At 35.0% G+C, this 20,082-nt stretch overlaps 1 protein-coding gene across 22 annotated transcripts in view; it reads left to right on the top strand.

The window, feature by feature from the left end:
• The window catches only part of LOC106874645 (citron Rho-interacting kinase), a 351,869-nt gene that overhangs the window by 166,461 nt on the left and 165,326 nt on the right, over positions 1 to 20,082 (top strand). For all 22 annotated transcript variants that reach the window (XM_089347064.1, XM_089347057.1, XM_089347060.1 and 19 more), the window contains exons 8-11: positions 2,176 to 2,326; positions 9,155 to 9,332; positions 12,087 to 12,369; positions 14,005 to 14,132. In XM_089347064.1, the coding sequence (XP_089203190.1) occupies positions 2,176 to 2,326; positions 9,155 to 9,332; positions 12,087 to 12,369; positions 14,005 to 14,132 (740 nt within the window). The remainder of the gene's footprint in view (positions 1 to 2,175; positions 2,327 to 9,154; positions 9,333 to 12,086; positions 12,370 to 14,004; positions 14,133 to 20,082) is intronic.

Below are 20,082 nucleotides of genomic sequence, written 5' to 3'. Positions count from 1 at the left end.
TCTGTGTGAGTTAGAGGTTGGGAAACCAACCAACTAAGGGATAGTACCTATCCAATATACTGCTGGTAGTGTGCCCAATTATTTATACCCAAGTGCTGGTTATTGCATGGCAATCTCACAATTGAATGTTATATATGGGCAGGGAGTAAAAAGTGGTTTACCCTTAATTTATACAGCAAATAAGAAAATGGAGAGGATACAAAAATGACACACATCAGCCGGTAGACATTCTAGTAGGTCTATTTATTCCAAAGTATTAGGAGTGGGGAGTAAGCAGACAGCTGGGAGATAAATTGTATGTATGTGTATATATGTATGTGTGTATACACATGCATATTGTATGTGGGTGTGCATTGTTTTACATCTATTTTTCCATGCTAGCATGATTTACATAAGTATATCATTGAGTCATTGTTTTATAATTAGGTGTCCTTCCTGTCACTAACCCCTACCTGTTTTCCAAGTAAAGGATCTCCCATTTTGAAGGCACTGAGTGGACGATTTGTTGGCATCAAAATCTCAACAACACTTGTGGCTTGCAACTATAATAGAGCCCAACACACACACACACATGTTTGTGTATGTGTGTGTGTATGTATGCATTTATGTGTGTTTATCTTCATTATTTTATGCTTATTTCTTCCAACCCACTGCAGAGGCTATCTACAATTGGACCAAAGAGTTTCCTTCTACCTTGTCTTAGCCTCTATTCTTAATGCTTATGAGTTTATTTGATGTGCCCAAACAATATCACTATGAGCGATAGACCATGTATTTCCTTGATTTAGGAGCAGGAGTGTATCTGCCGTTAGCTTCATAGCAGCTGTGTAAAACCTCTAAGTACAAAGATTGGCTTCATTATGTAAGTAAAATAAGGGAATTTTACAGAGGTAACTTTGAAAGGATGATGATAATCCATAGAGCTACATGGTGGTGGGGAGGCAAGGCCATTTAACTGCCAGGTTGGCAGTGGCAGGGCACTTAACCAAATCAAGTAAGACTTTGGTTTGGAGCTGGATACCATTCTGCAAAATAGTTGTTAATTTCTTTAATGTGATAAACCCATTTGCTTCAGTTTGCATAGTATACATACATATTTGTGTACAGATAGTTGAATGGCTAGACAGCCACGCACACACACACACGCACATAAATAGGCACAGGTGTGGCTATGTGGTCTAGTACTCTAAACTCAGCCAACCAAAGCCTTCTGAGTATATTTGGTAGACGGAAATTGAAAGAAGCCCATTGCATGTGTTTGTATATGTTTGTATTTACTTGACATCACCATCATCATCATTTAATGTCCGCTTTCCAGTTGAACAGTTTGACAGGAGCTTGCACCAGACTTCTGTGTCTGTTTGGCAGTTTTTATGACTGGATGCCCTTCCTAATATCAACCACCCAACAGAGTGGACATAGTGCAATAATTGTAATGAGTGTTACTATCATACAAGTGGTGTCATTCATTTTCAATATTCTCTGAAAAATTGTCTGGACATGGGGGAAATATATCCTTGCTTGGAAAGAAGTGAAGGTTACAACAGGAAGGGCATCCTTTGTGCAAGATCTACTGCAATAAACTCCATTCAGCCCATGCAAGCATTGGAAAAGTGAACATTAAAACGATGATTGGATGATGATGACGACGACGGCAACCACGACCACAATGACATTCCTGCATACACACTTACACAATATGAAATGTTGAAGACAAGTTGATTAATTTTACTTTCAGATAGTTTCCATTGAACTACTTACCTTAACAGCAGGCACCTTACTGAATTAAGACAGCATTTGAAATGCTAGAAATGTACATTTAGTGCAGCCATTAATTTACCTCATCTGACATGTCAACAATAATAATAGTTATCTTACAGTTTAAAATGGACATTGACAATACATATTTTATTTGTCTGAAATAAATGGAGAAAGTTTTGTTTTCACTTTTAAGAGTGTTACAACAAAATAATGCAATTATCAAAGCAAATACAGATTTCTGTTGCCTATATCCCACTTGTTGCATAATTTAACAATCCTGCTGCATGTTTAAGCCACTCAAAATATTGTACGTCTTGAAGATTCTAATTTTCTCCAATTGAATAGTTATACATTGGTTTTCAATGGCATTTCTTTTTCTTACCCTTTTTTTCCTTTTTTATTATCTGTTCACAGCATTATCTAAAGTTTCCGTCCAGTGAGATCTCCAAAGACGCTGTAGATTTGCTCCAACACTTGCTGACTGAAGCAAAATACCGTCTTAATTACCAGAGCTTGCTTGTTCATCCATTCTTTGCAACTATGAATTGGCAGAACATACGGAATGGTTAGTTATTTTCTTGTATTTTCTTATTTTCATGTGCATGTATGTGTGTGTCGTCATCATCATCATCATCATCATTTAACGTCCATTGTCCATGCTGGCATGGGTTAGACGGTTTGACTGGGCTGGTACACTGGAAAGCTGTGCCAGGCTCCCATCTGATTTGGCATAGTTTTCTATGGCTAGATGCCCTTCCTAACGACCACCACTTTTATGTGCCACCAGCATGAGTGCCATTTGTGTGACACTGGTACCTGCCACAACTGTGATTTTGCTCGGCTTGATGGGTCTTCTTCTCAAGCACAACATAATGCCAAAGGTCTCAGTCATTGCCTCTATGAGGCCCAATACTCAAAAGGCACTCAGCCACTTGCCTCCATGTGGCCCAACACTCGAATGGAACTCAGCCACTTGCTTACATGAGGCCCAATGCTCAAAAGAAACTTAACATATATTTATGTTAATTTCTGGCCCTTTTACAAAAAGCATCCAACTATAGAAACCATACCAAAACAGACACTGCAGTCCTTGGGCCCATTGGATTCTGTCAAACTGTCCAACCCATGCCAGCATGGAACAAACAACCCTTTTGTTGCCATATTTTGTTAAAATACTCTGTTTGTTTCAATTCATCATCATCATGTCATCAACATTTAACATCTGTTTTCCATGCTGGCTTGGGCAAAATAGCTTTGTAATTATTAAGCTGGTTTTTGGAACATAAATTAACATGAAATTTTGATGGTAGGCTTTAATTTAGATCACTTTGAAGCAGGATGTTTGTATCATAGGACCAAAGGCAGTCTTAGGCACCTTGGTATCAAAACAGTTAAATGATAATAATGATTTTATATATATATATATATATATATATATATATATATATATATATATATATATATATATAAAGTCATAAATGACAGAAATATTGTGATGAAATTTTATTTAACAATAAGAAAATTCTAATATCATGACGAATTGTTTCATAACTTAAAAACATGTGAATGATTTATATTATTATATTTAATAATAAATGAATTACCTACATGTTTGCATTAATGCAAAAAATCCTTCAAAATAATTTGCCTGCTTTTGAATGTTTTTATTTGTTGTTGATTGGCAGAATTATTTGAGTGTCAGAACAAAGTGCTTTGCATTATTACTTCAGGTTCTCTATGTTCTGAGTTCAAATTGCTCTGAGATCAACTTTTACTTCTGTCCTTTCATGATTGAAAAATAAAACAAAATTGGTCAGGAACTGTGGTTATTGTTACAGACTAACCCATACTCTTTAAAATTGCTAGCTTTGTGTCTAAATTAGAAAGTATTTTGTGTTCAAAATCCTGTCTTGTGCCTATGTTAGAAATTATTATTAGTATTCAGGTGGTGAGCTAGCAGAATCATTAGCACACCAAACAAAATGCTTAGTGAGACTTTTTCTGTCTTTATGTTCTGAGTTCAAATTTTGTTGAGGTTGACTTTGCCTTTTATCCTCTCAGGGTCAATAAAATGAGTACCAGATGAGCATTGGGGTCAATGTAACTGACTTAAGCTCTTCCCAAAATTGCTGGCCTTGTGCCAAAATTTGAAACCATTATTATTATTATGATGATTAGGGTGACAAGCTGGCAGAATTGTTAGCATGCCATGCAAAATGCTTAGCGGTATTTCATTCGTCGTTACATTCTGAGTTCAAATGCTGCCAAGGTTGACTTTGCCTTTCATTCTTTCAGGGTTGATAGATTAAGTACCAGTGAAACACTGGGGTCGATGTAATTGACTAGTCCCCTACCCCAGAATTTCAGACCTTGTACCTCTGGTAGAAAGGATTATTATTATTATGATTGTTGATAGTGCTGTTGGTATTGTGGTTGTAGATGGGTATATTTATTAGACTAGTAGACAAAATAACTTGCTATCATTATCATTTTATCATCCACTTTCCCATGCTTGAACAGGTCAGATGGAATTCACTAAAGCAGATTTTCTTTGCTAGGATGCCCTTCATGTCATCAACACTCACTTGTTTCCAAGTAAGGTAATAAATATTTTTCCATGGCCTGGCACGTTTACACAGAAGATTGGACACATAATGACCACTTTGCCTTTCATCTTTACAGAGTCAATTAAAATAAAGTATCTGTCAAGTACTGAGGTTAATGTAATTGATTAACCACCTCCCAAATTGCTGATATTGTGTCAAAATTAAAATGAATTATTAAGGTGATGTGCTGGCAGAATCATTAGCACACCAGGCAAGATGCTTAGCAGCATTTCATATATCTTTACACGTTGGGCAAAATGTTTAGCAGTATTTTCTCTGTCTTTAAGTTCTGAGTTCAAATCCCACTAAGGTTAACTTTACCTTTCATTCTTTTGGGGTTGATAAAATATGTACCAGTTGAGCACTGGGGTTGATGTAATCAACTTACCCTGCTACTCAAACTTGGTGGCCTTGTGCCAAAATTTGAAACCATCATCATCATTATTATTATTTCACACCCAATAAAATTTGAAAGCTAGTGTTGTACAAGTTTCAATATGCTCAAATTCAAAATTCAGTATACATTCAAAATTCTGTCATGATTTCTCTGTATAATCTTGTATTTATTTGGTATGGGGTGTAGGAAATAAAATATGTACTAGTGAAACTGACATTACCAAAAGCTAAAAGTCTCACACCAAATTGGGGTGATACTTAGGCATTCATGGTTTGCAGGCCATTCTGTCAAATATGACTCTGGAGAAGGCAAACTTAATAAACATATTAAATCTGTATAAGTAGTTTCACATCACCTAGTTAACATCTGAAAGAGCAACCGATTACTGAATTTGTTGCATTAGCATCCCCCCCCCAACCTTCATTTAAAATTTATATTGCTATAATAGATTGGTCAGCATGGTGGGTAACAAATGCTTTGTGAGCTGATATAATATATAGAAACTGAAAGAAGACAATCGTGGGTGAGGGGCACGGGTGTGGTTGAGAAGTTTTACTTCCCAACTACATGGTTTCAGGTTCAACCCCACTGCCTGACGCTTTGAGCCTTCTACTATAATCTCAGGCCAATCAAATCTTTGTGAGTAGAATTGGTAGGTGGAAACTGAAAGAAGCTTATTGTGTATGTATGTGTGTGTTTGTATCTCTTTGTCTTGACATTGCAATATAGTTATAAATGTATGTGACTGTCATATAAGCAATGCCATTCATTTCCAATATTTTGCAAAAACCTGTCTGGCTGTGGAGAAATATTACCTTGTTTGGAAGAAGGTAAGGATTGGCAACAAGAAGGGCATCCAGTTGTACAAAATCTGCATCAATAAACTCTTTCTGATCCTTTCAACTTGGAAAAGTGGCTGTTGAAATGATGAAGGTATATATGCACTCATACATATGCACATGTGTGTATATATCTGTGTAAATGTTTACAACCTACACTGAGCTGCCACTGAAAGTGGCTGGAAGAATCATTAGCATGCTGAGCAATGCTTAACTCAGATGAGAATTGACACTGTAATTGGTGTTGGTTTCAAATATTTCCTATTGTTTGGTATTAGTACACACTAAACCATCTTGTATATGCTAAGTCCTCCATCTACTACTCAGTGATAAATGGTCATCCACCCACATTCCTGACACCTCTTCTACGCATCTCACACTTTGAGGGTTAACCCCAACACCTCATTACCACTGAGCTACCAAACTAGTGATGTGTTGATATTTCCTGTCGACTCATCATCTACTAGATCAGTGCTTTTGAATTCCTCTCAGATAGAAAGTCACTTGAAAAACCAGATAAGGATTGATGACAGGAAGAGCATCTGGCCATAAAAATCCTACCTCAATTACATCTTGTCTAAACCATGCTAATATAGCTTAAACTTTAACCCTTTATCAATCAGATGACTGTCAAATGTAATGCCCTTTATTCACATTGTTTTGAATTAATCATGCCTTATCTGTAGCTTTGAAATTTTGATGAAGTGATTGTTTATTTTTAGAATGACATTCTAGGATCTGGCCAGTTTGATCATAAAACAGAATATTTGGGCCAGACATAGTTAGTTTAAATGCTAAAAAGTTAAATGAAATAAATGTATCTGGAGATATTTCTTTCTTCCATCTTTAAGAGGTCCATCAGCAACCTTTGTTTTGTTCGTTTTCATTTTATGAGCAAAGAAGTAGTAGTCTTACTTTTCTTTTTCTAAATTGTACATAAAAATATATTGATTTTCTTATTGCACAGGTAAAGCACCTTTTATCTATTTTGGAACAGAAATACAATTATGTAATGTTTATGTGACTTTATGGATTTGCTTCTCTATGTTCAATACTCCATAAATTGATGTTTGCTGGAAACAAGATTGGAACCCATGGATCAAGCCTAATCATAACCAAGTTGATTTTGTTTTTCTTTTTCATTCCCATTTAAGATCAATAAAATAAGTATTAGTAGTTCCTACTTCACTCGTAACTTTTCAATCACAAAAGGTTGAGTTTTTTGTCACCATTTTCATCGTCATTTAATGTCTTTGTTTCATGCCGGCATGAGTTGGACTGTTTAACAGGATCCTAATGAAACCACTTACAGCACACACACGGTACTTTTTTTAATCATACAACAGGCACTAATGAGATCACTATGCAGCTTGCAAGTCTGGAAACCCTGGGAAGGCAGCCTTATACCAAGAGAAACATGGTAAAGATATGAGAGAAGGGGCCAAAGTAGAACAGATTTCTTGTAGCGGAACTATATAAATACTCAAATTTTAGAAGAGAGGAGGATGATTGGATGAAGCTAGAAAGAGATAAAAATAATGGTGATAAGGTGTTGGGGTTAACCCTCAAAGTGTGGGGTGAGTAGAAATAGGAACAGAGGTACCAGGAGTGTGGGTGGGTGATCATTTATCATTGAGGAGAAGTTTAGTATGTGTTAATGCTGAGTAATAAGAAATATTTGAAGCTGACACCAATTGCATTGTCAACTCTCACCTGAGTTGTCCTCCCTTTTACCATTTTTTATCAACCCTTGAGCAAGGTGATATTTCCCCATGGTCAGACATATTTATGAAGAAAATAGGAAATGAATGACACTGCTTGTGTGATGATGACACTCATTTACAACTGTCACATAATGTCAAAGTAAAGAGACACATACATGCATATACTCACATATATACAAGTAGGCTTCTTTCAGTTTCCATCTACCAAATCCACTCATAAGGTTTTGGTGAGCTTGAAATCATACTAGAAGTCACCACACAGCAGAACTGCACCTGAAACCATGTAGTTGGGAATCAAACTTCTTAACAATATGGCCATAGCTACATAAGAACTAGCTAGCCATCTCTTGATTATTGATGATGATAACACATCAACCACCAACAATACCAACTACAACTATATAGTTTGTGTTTAAAAGCTGAAAACAGCCAGAATTTCCAGGCCTTAATTTTGATATGATAATCCTTAGCCGTAATTTTTTACTTTTCTGCAAGCAAATATATAAAAGAAAGTTAAAAGAAAAATAACAGCATGCTTTCTTTAGTCTTTTTATTCCATTATGTATTTCTTACCAATCTCTAACCGAATAATAATATTAGTTCCAAATATTTTGAGGAAGGGGCTAAGTTGATTCAATCGACCCATGCTGAACTGATACTTACTTTATCGACCCCCAAAGGTTGAAAGGCAAAGTTGACCCTGGCAGCATTTGAACTCAGAATGTAGCAATGGATGAAATGCCGCTAAGCATGATCTGTAATGTTGGCTTCAGTTCAGACTAGAGCCAAACTTGACTGGATGTAGGTAATCTTTCATTGAATATGGAGAAGTCTTGCTGAACGTCAGTACAAAGACAACAGAGATTTCCTTTTGCTTTTCAGGTTCTATCTAATCTGAGCCTGCACAGACGAGTGGGGACAGGGAACTTTTTTTTTAAATATTAAAATAGCTTACAACTACACATATATGGTGATGAAGAATAAAAAAAAAATTGTGGGTAAAACTTGAATGTATGAAATTTTAAAGTGATAATACTATAAGTTGTAATTAACTAGAAGTGCATTAGGCAGCATTGATTGAAAAATAGGTGCATACAATTAGACTTAACATGTTCATGTACACTCAAATGTATACATGAACATTTACACACACATGTATATATAACACATATATCATTTCAAGATTGTACTTGTCCATAGAAGAGACATTTAAACCAGCCATATCCAGCCAAAAGTATTCTGCCTATTCTATGTTCAAACTGGCCAAATCTAGTCTCTCACACCAACCCTACAATGTCATTTTAAAAATTAACAGCTACCTCATCAAAATCTCATAGCTAAAAGATAATGCATGATTAGTTCAAAACAATGTGGATAAAAAAGCATTAATTATGGTAGAATAATATGAACACTAAAGGGTTAATCCTTTTAAAACTAACCCACCTGAAACTGCCCCTAGTTTTCCCTGGTTCTGTGATGCCAACTTCTTGTTTTAAAGTGATCTAAATGAAAACATTCCATCAAAATTTCATATTAAGTTCCAAATACTAGCTTAATAAAGACAGTTTAACAAAATTCTTCATAATTTCAAAATTACTGAAATACTGGCAGTGTTTTTCAACAGAAATATGGTAACAAAAGGGTTAATAACACATAAAACTGATAAATTCAAACTTGAGCAGTGAAAATTTTGACAGCTTGTGAAATAAATTTAAAGTGGATTTTAAGTTTTTGTGTGTTAATAAATGGCTTCTCCACAATGTAGCACTCTCATTGTCATGTTCATTATCAGTCTTTATCATTTCTATTGTAATTTGATACTTTCAGAAAAATCTCCTTTTATACCAAGTGTGAGTAGTTTAGATGATACCTCCAATTTCGATGAATATGAAAGGCTGCCACCACAACCAAAATATGATGACCCTAAATTGCGTCGAGATTTCAGTGGCAAAGACTTGCCTTTTGTTGGTTTCTCTTACTTTGGTTCCACCAAAGATGAATCTACGTGAGTATGAATTGATCTTACTGATTGATTAAAAAAAATTTTTTTTAACAACAGTCCTGAAGTAAAATTGTCATCTAAAATTGATTAGTTATTAATTAAATATGTACTTGTTCTGAGATTACTTATTTATATTCAGAACATACAAAATGTATTTTTATGCATGGAATGACTATTTATACTTAATTTTCTTTTAAGCCTTGTGAATGGATTTGCTAAATGGAAACTGAGAGACTGTCATTATATATGTGCATGTATGTGTTTGATTATCATGTAATAGTAGTAAATGAGTGTCATTGTCATACACACAGTGTCATTTATTTCCAATGTTCTGCAAGAACATGTATGGCCTTGAGAAAGTATTACCTTGGTTGGAAACAGGTGACGGTTAAATACAAGAAGGATATTTGGCTGTAGAAAAATCTGAGTCGATAAACTTCATCCAACTCATGTTAGCATAGAAAAGTGGAATATTAGAATGATGATAATTGTGGTTAGATAATATCTCATCACACACACACACACACACACACACACACACATAATGCAAGCACATTTTCCAAAGCCGTTTTTAACATGTTTTATTTTTTTTGTGTATGTGAAATGAGGGAAGGGAATTTTCAGTTTCCATGCAGTAATTTCTTTTCCTAATCTCTATATATATATTTGTGTGTGTGTGTGTGTGTATCTCCTTCCATTTTTCCTGCTCTCTCACACACACACACACATGCGCACGTGTGCATCTCTCTCATTCATACACACATTATATAATGTGCACATCATACTGACAGTCATGCATATAAATTGTGGAAAGAGAGGTTACAGCAGAAAAAGGAAATGTGCAGTGTAAGCTGAGATCAGTGTGAGAAATAAAACTTTAAATGCTGCTGCTGTTCTTTCAATGAAAATATGATTGCGACCATGTTGCCTGTTTATACTTGCTGCAATAAATGAATGAAAATAAAGAATGGAATAAGACTGTAGTCATAACAGAATAATCTTTGGCAGCAGAGAGATTTTTATTGAAGCGTGAGAAATTTCTTATCTTCCATTCAGTCTTCTTACGTGCTTCCATCAAAAAATATGAAGCAGTTAAATTCTCATTTATTACATTTCTTATTTCTTAAATTTGAATTTGAGCTTGTGTTTTTCCATAACCTTCAATTATCTTCCAATGATAAATCTTATAACTTTCTTATTTGAAAATTCAATGCACTTTTTTTAATCGTTTATGTTTCAAGAATTCATTCATTTTATTATTTTCTTTGGGAGAAAAAATATATTATATTGAGAAATTACATTTGTTACAAAGTAGAATGTATGATTGGTGAGAAATGTGAGATGTTAAAATACATTTATCTGGCGCCATAAAAGCATGGAATATGGATAACATGTTTAAAGTTATGGACACATTGTAGGTAACAATTTCTTATCTAGATAGAGATGAAACATTACCTGTTGTTTCTTTAAAATTTAATGTTTAAAAACATAGATATTCAGTTGTCTTGAAGAAATGGAACATTCCTAATGAATATGGCTACCTTAGTACATATGTTTGTGAGAGTATGTCTAGGAATGGTGGTGTGGTGAAGAAGTTAGCTTCCCAGTCACTTGGTTTTAAGTTCAGTCTCACTACACAGCACCTTAGACAAGTGTCTTCTAGAGTCCTGGGTTGTCCAAAGTTTTGTGAATGGATTTGGTAGACAGAAATAGAAAGTAGTATACATGTGAATGTGTGTGTGTGTGTGTAAAAGAAGATATCTTAATTATTGGATGAGACTATATTTAGCCAGTAAAAGAATACAGTGGTTATGTTGTTAAGAAAGTAGAAAAGTAGACTGCTGGTTTCTGCTAAGCAAGTTTCATTACTTCAGTTTTGTTTAACAGAAAGCATGTTTTAATCCAGCTTCACAGCTAAGTGAAGATTGGCAATAAGCTGTAAAAACCTTTGCTGCCCAAATTATTAATGTTTGTAGAAGCTTACTACACATTCTGGAAAGGAAGATGATTGTATAACTATGGACATATTTCTTCCCTTGCTTCAGTGTGGTTGTCAATTAGTTTCATGTTATCTTGGATGTTGAGTGATAAAGATAAGTATGTATATTACTAAGGTAACAGGGTTTTTCCACTTGAAATTAAATTTTCAGAAATCATTCACTGTGCTTAAGGTAGAACTAATAAAATAATGGCTCCGCAGGAATTTATTCAAAAGTTTTTTTTTTTTTTTTTTTTTTTTGTCCTAGGCATAGATGTGGTTGTGTTAAGAAGCTCAGTTTGAAACTACATGGCTTTGGGTTCAGTCTCACTGCATGGCACCTTAAGCAAGTGTCTTCTACTATATCCCCAGGTCAGCCAATGCTTTGTGAGAGAATTTAGTAGATGGATACTGTGTGGAAGACCATGGTGTGTGTATGTATATATGTGTGAGTTTGTGGTTGGCAAATGAGACCAATAAAATGAATACCAGACATCAAAAAATATAAACACTGGGATCTCTTTTGCCAGACTGCTAAATCATGAAAGTGTATACAAACCACCACCAGGTATCAAGTGGTTGTGGTGGTGGTAGGGGGACAAACGAACACAGTTTCCAACGATCAAATTCATTCACAAGGCACTAATTGACCAAAGTGCTGTTCAGTGAGACTGAACCCCAAACCATAAGAGCTTCTTCACCACACAGTCATGTTTGTTGATTTATTATTTTTTTTCTTTAAACAAGACAAAAACCTTTTCTTCTTGAATTATTTTCAGGGATTCTTCTGGAGTGACATCTGGAGTGACATCTTCTGAGTTTGATGAAAGTTCTGATGATGGTAAACCATCTAACGTAAAGCTGACACTGACTGTAAATGTCAAAGAACACCAGAAGATTGCAGAACGCTGTAATGAGCTGGAGTCTAACGAGAGCCTATTACGTGCAGAACTGGAGGAGCTGAGGCATGTGGTTGACAGAAAGGAGTTAACTATTCAGAGACTGCAGGAGGACAAACTTTCATTGACCAAAGATCTATCAAATTGTGCAGATAAATCAAATGTAGGTTGTAATTTTTTATTGAGATATACTTGCTTCTTGGAGCAGGAGGAGAACATCACCTCCATCACCATGACTACCATCACCACCAACACCTCCACCATCATCTCCACCAACACCTCCACCATCATCGCCACTAACACCTCCACCATCATCGCCACCAACACCTCCACCATCATCGCCACCAACACCTCCACCATCATCACCACCAACACCTCCATCATCGCCGCCATGACCACTACCGCCATTTTTACCACAACCACTGCCACCATTATCATCATCACCACCACAATCATCACCATCACAATCTTTATTTTCTTCACAACACACCCTTTTATTGTTGTTCCTACGATAACTCTTTACTGTGTTGGTTATTGCTATTATTACAATTATCTTCAGCAAGTATAACAGAACCAATGTATCAAGAATCAGTTTATCAGACAGTCTGCTTTGTCATTGAAGCTAAAGGTGAAATATTGAGGTGGAAGGTGTTGACCTTGACATCAATGAAACCTTTGACCGTGTCTGACTCCAGAACACACAACATATACAATAGTTATAAGCAAGGTTGAAAATAAAGACTGTCTTGTTAATAGCCAAGCCCTTTAACCTCACAACCACATAATTATTATAATGTGAAAATATATTATATAATTTGTTAATGTAATTTTGATATGAAACAAAACAACGAAAACATCAGATGATAAAATAACTTGTATATATAGTTGTATATATAGAGTTGTGTTAGTAAAAGTAGATTTATGAAAATCAAGTTTGGATTTTATGTTGCTTGACCTTTGTGAAGGTCAACAGAAAAAGTTGGGATGTCTATATGGCATTGATCTGCTTACTTCTTTACTTTTTGTTTTCTTTTTCCTTCTTCCGCCTTATTTTTCCTCCTCTTCTTCCATCTCTTTCTCCTTATTCCTCCTCTTCTTTGTCCTCTTTTTCCTTGTCCTCCTTTGCTGATTTTTAACAGAAAGGGAAAAAGAGAAGAATGAAGGGGGAAAAAAATATGTGAAGAAGTTACATTGATCAATACCATGTTTGAGTCATCAATATTTAAAATTTTGGCTTTAAGTGTCTGCAATGTTGCATTTAAGAAAGCCTTTAAAATCATCATTTGTCTAGGTGTAGAGCAACTAAATTTAAGTTTTTTATAGGCATGTGTAAATTCTTACATATCATACCAGCATTGCCTTACTAGCACTTGTGCCGGCGGCACGTGAAAAAGTATTCAAGTGAGGTCGTTGCCAGTGCTGCTGGACTGGCTCCTGTGCAGGTAGCATGCATGTAAAAAGCACCATTTGAGCATGGCCGTTGCCAGTACTGCCTAACTGGCCCTCGTGCCAGTGGCACGTAAAAGCACCCACTACATTCTCAGAGTGGTTGGCGTTAGGAAGGGCATCCAGCTGTAGAAACTCTGCCAGATCAGATTGGAGCCTGGTGCAGCCATCTGGTTCACCAGTCCTCAAATCGTCCAACCCATGCCAGTATGGAAAGCGGACGTTAGACGATGATGATGATGATGATATATAGTGTATGCATTTACCTAATGTTTGTTCACTTCTGTGTAACTATACAGGCCAATTTGATCTGCTAGGTCTTATATATTTTATTTCGCTTAATTCTTTACAGGTTCTTGCTAAACGGTTGGAACAAGAAATAGAGGCCAAAGACCGGGTGCATAAGCAAGGCCTTAGTATATTAAATGACATCAATAAATTCAACAGTGAAGCCGAAGACATCAAATGTGCAATCACCCAGTAAGTAGTGTAATACATAATCAATTTCTTCTAACATGTAGAGTCGTATACAGAATTGTAATCCTATCCTCCAGTGGTTGATATGATTGGTAGTGATCAATACACCAAGAATGTTTAGTTTTTATAACCGTCCAGATTCATTGAATTATCTGGTGTTGGAGAGATCAGCTGTTTTATATTTGACTTATTTACTCTATTTCATATTCTGTAGTTCACTCAACAATATTGTTTTGTTTTTTATGTGTATATATATATATATATATATATATATATGTGTGTGTGTGTGTGTGTGTGTGTGTATAGCAACCTCATTTCCTTTCAGAAGTTTGTTGGGAATCACCAATATAAACTCAATTTGTTAGTGAATCCTCTCATCTAGAACAACTCTGGTTGTGAAATAAATGTATTTTTGGAGCAGATCCATTCATTGCTTCTATCACTGGTAAATATTTATATAGCAGTAATTATTTTGAAGTGCAGAGCAAACCTTCACTTATAAAACTTATAATGTAGAAAGAACCAAAGGAAGTAGATGTGTTGTTGGTACCAATAAACTGGACAGTTTCAGGTTCTGTCTCACAGAGTGAAAAGTGAGTGACAGAACGTTAGAGATGAGAATTAGAGGTTCTGTGACAGAGAGGGAGAGAGTGTTTTTGTGTCTCATTGTCTTGACATTGTGTGGAATGAGTGTCACTGTCGTACAAACAATGTCAGTCATTTCCAATATTCTGCATAAACATGTCTGGCCATGGAGGAAACATGATCTCACTTGGAAACATGTAAGAGTTAATAGGAAAGGCATCTGGCTATTGCATATCTGCCTCAAAATAAACTCCATCCAGCCCATGTAAGTATGGAAAAGTGGACATTAAAACAATGATGATGAGAATGACATAACTATTATCATTATCAACATGGAAAAATGCGAGCATGAAAAAGTCATATTCTTAAGATTATAAACCTGGAAAAGTACAGGACAAGTTATTACACCTGTAAAAGTATAGGACAAGCTATTACTTCTAGTAAAGTAAAGAATAAGAAACTTTTTACTTAAAATATTGCAGCAAAGAATGCCAGTTCTTCTAATTTATCCCTCTTTACAGCTCTCATCTTTTAAATTTATTGTACAAAACTGTTCAGTTAATTTGTAAGTTTGTCTAATTAGTCACTTTTTTCTGTATTTAAGGTAGTAAATTAGCCAAATTCTACTTAAATAAGTATAGTGTTATTTGTAAACTATAATAAAATAAGTTTTGATATTCAAATTTTAATTTTAGCTGCAATATTTTAAGTAAAAAGTTTCTTATTCTTTACTTTACTAGAAATAATAGCTTGTCCTATACTTTTACAAGTGTAATAACTTGTTCTGTACTTTTCTAGGTTTATAATCTTAAGAATATGACTTTTCATGCTTGCATTTTTCCATGTAATCCATGATTTTTCCAGGCATCGCTGTTATAAGATAATTAATAATGTGTAAATTAATAATTTAAGATTTTACCTTATAAAATACTGAAGGATAATATTTCAATTTTTCCATGTAAGTGATGATAATATTTCAGTTTTTTTCATGTTTAATTTGAATATATGTTGTGATTGAATTATTTGATATTACCCAGCCACACCAAATTAATGGCAGGGATTTTTACCATGTTGTTGGTTGCACCAAGGCTCACGAAAAGTTACAAACAGCAAGACCCCAAAACTATCAGTTACCAGGCTCGCCTTAAGTAACCTAATTTTGCAATATTAGAAGGTCACAGGAATTCATTCAACGAAAAAAAAAATTTCCAATGATTTCCAAACCAAAATAAGGGATTTGCAGCATATTAGGAGGTCAGGGTACTTGATTCAACGCAAAAAATCAAATTTTTTTTTTTTTTTTTTCTTAGTGAAAATTGTGCAGGTGTTACTGAAAATGTATCATCAAAGACATTTCAGCCTTCAGCAAACCGTCTTTTTAGGGATAAACTAGGACATTACATACAGTGGGCATGTGATTTAGGTAGGAGGATACTTTGGCTGCTATTTTTTAGTGTCGAGCAACTAGGTAGAGGCTCTTTCATTGGTTCGATTGTGTGATGAGATTTTGTTTTACCTTGGTGGAATTTGAACTCAGAACGTAAAAATAGATGAAATACTGCTTCTAAAAATTTTGTCAAAAACGGTAAGAATAAACCCTGTTCTTTGTGACATATTCTACCAGTATGGGAAGTCTGAAAGTGCTTAGTTAAAAAAAATGTATTAAATAATCTGTACGTCAAAGTTGACCTCGGCGAAATTTGTACTCAAAACATAAAGACAGACGAAATACCGCTAAGCATTTCGCCCGGCACGCTAACGTTTCTGCCAGCTCGCCACCTTAGAAAGTAAACATTCATTTTAGAAATATATTCCTTATTCTTATTGCTTAAGCGTTACTTCTTACAAAATTTAATGTCAGGAAGTAACATTTTACATCATAACTGTTTTTCTACTAATTTTTGTTCAATGCGACTAATGATTCTGAATTCCTCATGCATTTTTCTATCATATAAGCCTAAGAAAAGTATACTTTTAATTTAAAATTTAAAAAATCATGTTAATTGAAGATTAATATCTGCCTTACTGCCCCCCTTGAGGTTGTAGATATTTTGATGTAACTTTTTTTCTACTGAACCAAATCTCAAACTATTTATGCCAGAGTATAGCTCTTTAAAACTAAAGAGGACACTATACCATAATGTCCTCTTTAAAACTATTAACAGTTTGTAATTTAGTTGAGAACTGAATTAGTGGTGAAGCTTGGAAGCTGCTGTGATTGATGAAATGGTGAACTTTAGAATATATACAACCACTACCGTGGTTGAATGATTAATGTTTAAGTAGTGAGCTGAGTGAATCACCAGCACATTGGACAACGTGCTTAGCAACATTTTCTCAGTTTTTTAATGTTTTGAGTTCCACTCCAACTGAGGTCAACTTTACCTTTTGTCCTTTTGGGATCAATAAAATATAGAACAAGTATTAGGTTTAATATAATTGTCATGCCGTCTCCTCTCGAAATTGCTGGCCTTGTGCCAAAATTAGAGCAAATTATTATTATTATTATTATTAAAATAAATACCAGTTGAGTACTGGTTCAATGCAATTAACTTCCCCCTCCCTGAAATTGCTGGCCTTGTGCTAAAATTTGAAATCACTATTATTATTATTAGTGGTAGTAATAGCAGCAGCTGTTGTTGTTGTACTTTTCTGAACGGTTGAAGTGAGTAGTGCATATAATGAAATGTAATTTCCTAATGTAAACTAAGTAGCTGTGAATTAAAGACAAGTGAAATAGGCTGGGATGTTAGATGAAGATAGTTTTACTTAATCCTTTAATCTCTATGACGTATTTTTCATCCACCTTTGCAACCCTAACCCAAATCCAATTGATAGTATGTGCTGACTACTCCTTGTACTCTCTGCTCACCAGTGTTTCGTTATTATCAAAATTTCTCTATAATCTATATATTAATATGCTAAGGCTGTATGCATTACACTGTGATGTGGTTAGCTGAAGGGAGAGGTGAAGAGCAAGAGAAGGAGAGAGAGAGAAGTGTTAACAATGTGAGGTAGGAAGAAAGTATCAGGTCATCCCATAAGTTCTGTCCAATTTTACCTTTTTTAAAATTGAATGAAATTTAATAGTATTTTAGAATGTCTAGCGGAATTTAAAATTATTTTTATGCATTTGTGTACATTTAAACTAATTAAATATTATTTTACAGAATAATAGAATTAAAATTTCTTTGATTAAAACCCTTTCTAACATGGAAGTATCCAAAGAGCATTTGAGTACAAAAAAGGAAACTCTGCAGCTGAAGCAACTTGAAACATACACTCAGTTTATGGGAAAGAATGCTTGAATGAAAGAACTTGCAGAAGATGGTTTACAAAATTCAGAAGTGGAGATTTCAGCCTTGAAGATGGAAGATCGAACAAGACGTCCAGTTGAGTTTGATGATAAGCTCCTTGAGGTATTACTTGAAGAAAATCCTGCATTATCAGTTGAAGAATTGGCAATAAAGCTTAGTTCAAACCATACAACTGTTCATTGTCATCTTCAACAACTTGGAAAGGTTCCTAAACTTGGAAAATGGGTGCTTCATGAATTGTCTGATAGCAACCGCAAATCCCGAGTTGACATCTGCTCTTCTCTCCATTCTAGCGAACTCATTTCACCCTTTTTGGGTAGACTTGTGACTGGTGACGAAAAATGGATCTTCTATCGAAATGTTAAATGTCGTAAACAGTGGCTTGGTAAAAGGGTAAGAGCTCAACCACAACCGAGAAGGGAACTTTATGGGAAAAAAGGTACTTTCTCTCTATCTGGTGGGATTGCAAAAGAGTAATTCACTTTGAATTGTTACCACCTATTACAGCAATCAGTGTTCAAGTCTACTGTCAGCAATCAGAGCATTTGGACCAAGCTTTGAAGAAAAAAAGACCCACTTTAGTGAATAGAAAAAGAGTGATGTTTCATCAGGACAATGCACGACCCTACACTGCAAAGATCACATCACAGAAGATTGAAGAGCTTAGTTGGGAAAAAAATTCCTCATCCACCTTATTCTCCTGACCTTGCTCCTTCAGACTACCATTTGTTTCATAGTTTACAGAATCATTTGGGGGATATAACTTTCGCAAGCCAGGAGGTCAAAACTGACATTTCAAAGTTCTTTGCTTTGAAACCAAAAGAGTTTTACATTGATGGGATTAAAAAGCTTGTAAATAGATGGAAGGAAGTCATAGATAATCAGGGAAAGTACATTGATGATTAAATTCGAATAAAACATAACATTTGATCACTTGTTTTCTTTATTCAAAATTCGGACAGAACTTATGGGATGACCTGATAATAGTTATTACACTAAGATGTTGTCAAGTGGTTAGTTCAAGGGAAGAATGAAAAAAGAGAGTGTTAGTGCTGAGAGGTAAGAGAAAGGTATTGCTATTACATTGTGTGGTTAATTAGTTGAAGAAAGAAGTAGAAAGAGGGATATAAACATGGTAAGTGCAGGGGCATATAGTATAGTTAAAGTGAGAGGCAAAGAGAGAGAATCTGTGTGAGTGAGTGTTGACTGAAAGGAATGCAGATGTAGAAAGCAGTGGCATGATTTTAAACGTTGCATAATATAGTGACAGGCAATAAAAATAAAGTTTAGTTGTCACAGGTTTTAATATTCAACCACTTCTATCTCTTCAACTCATCAATGTATCTATGTGGATAGATAGATTCATTGGCAGATAGAAGATAGAAAGACTGATGGCTAGATATATTGAAACCTAGTTAAAGAAAAGTTAAATGATCTTAGCAAATAGCTGTGTGGATGTTACTTTTACCTTTTTATGTGTAGCAGCCCAGTTCCTGAAGCCATGCTGGAGCACCACAATTATTTAGTTTCTTTTTTTTTTTTTAGTTATTTGGTTTAAATGTTTGTCGATATTGTTAGAGTAGATCAATACATACATCAACAGAAATATAAGTAGAATATGATGGACAGACAGACCCTTCAATGCTGCCTATATGGATTTTTACATCTTCTCAAGAATCAAATTGTTTTTTTAAAAATGTGCATTTTTATCATACAATTTTCAAAATAACCAAGCATGACCTGGTAACTTGTACTATACTTTTATTAGTTGTTTTGTGTCCATGTAGTCAGAAGCAGACATAGGCACCCTCTTAGCCCTCCCACTCTAGACCTAGTGGAACATCAAGGATGTAACAGCTGGAGAGAGTGAGCTCCACTGGCATTTAGCTGAGTAAACTAGTACAATAAAATAGTTCAACCTGGTCCTGGAATCAAACCCACAACTTTACACTCATGAGCTAAACATCCTAACCACTAGGCCATATGCCTATAATTTCCATTAATAAATAAACAAATATTTTTTAAGATGCTGTGAAAGTAGTTTTGTTGGC

Source organism: Octopus bimaculoides, chromosome 2, assembly GCF_046866305.1.
Source record: "Octopus bimaculoides isolate indiv1 chromosome 2, ASM4686630v1, whole genome shotgun sequence".
NCBI classification, from domain to species: Eukaryota; Metazoa; Mollusca; class Cephalopoda; order Octopoda; family Octopodidae; genus Octopus; species Octopus bimaculoides.
Note: the sequence above shows the minus strand (reverse complement) of the source record. Positions and strands in the feature narration are given on the sequence as shown.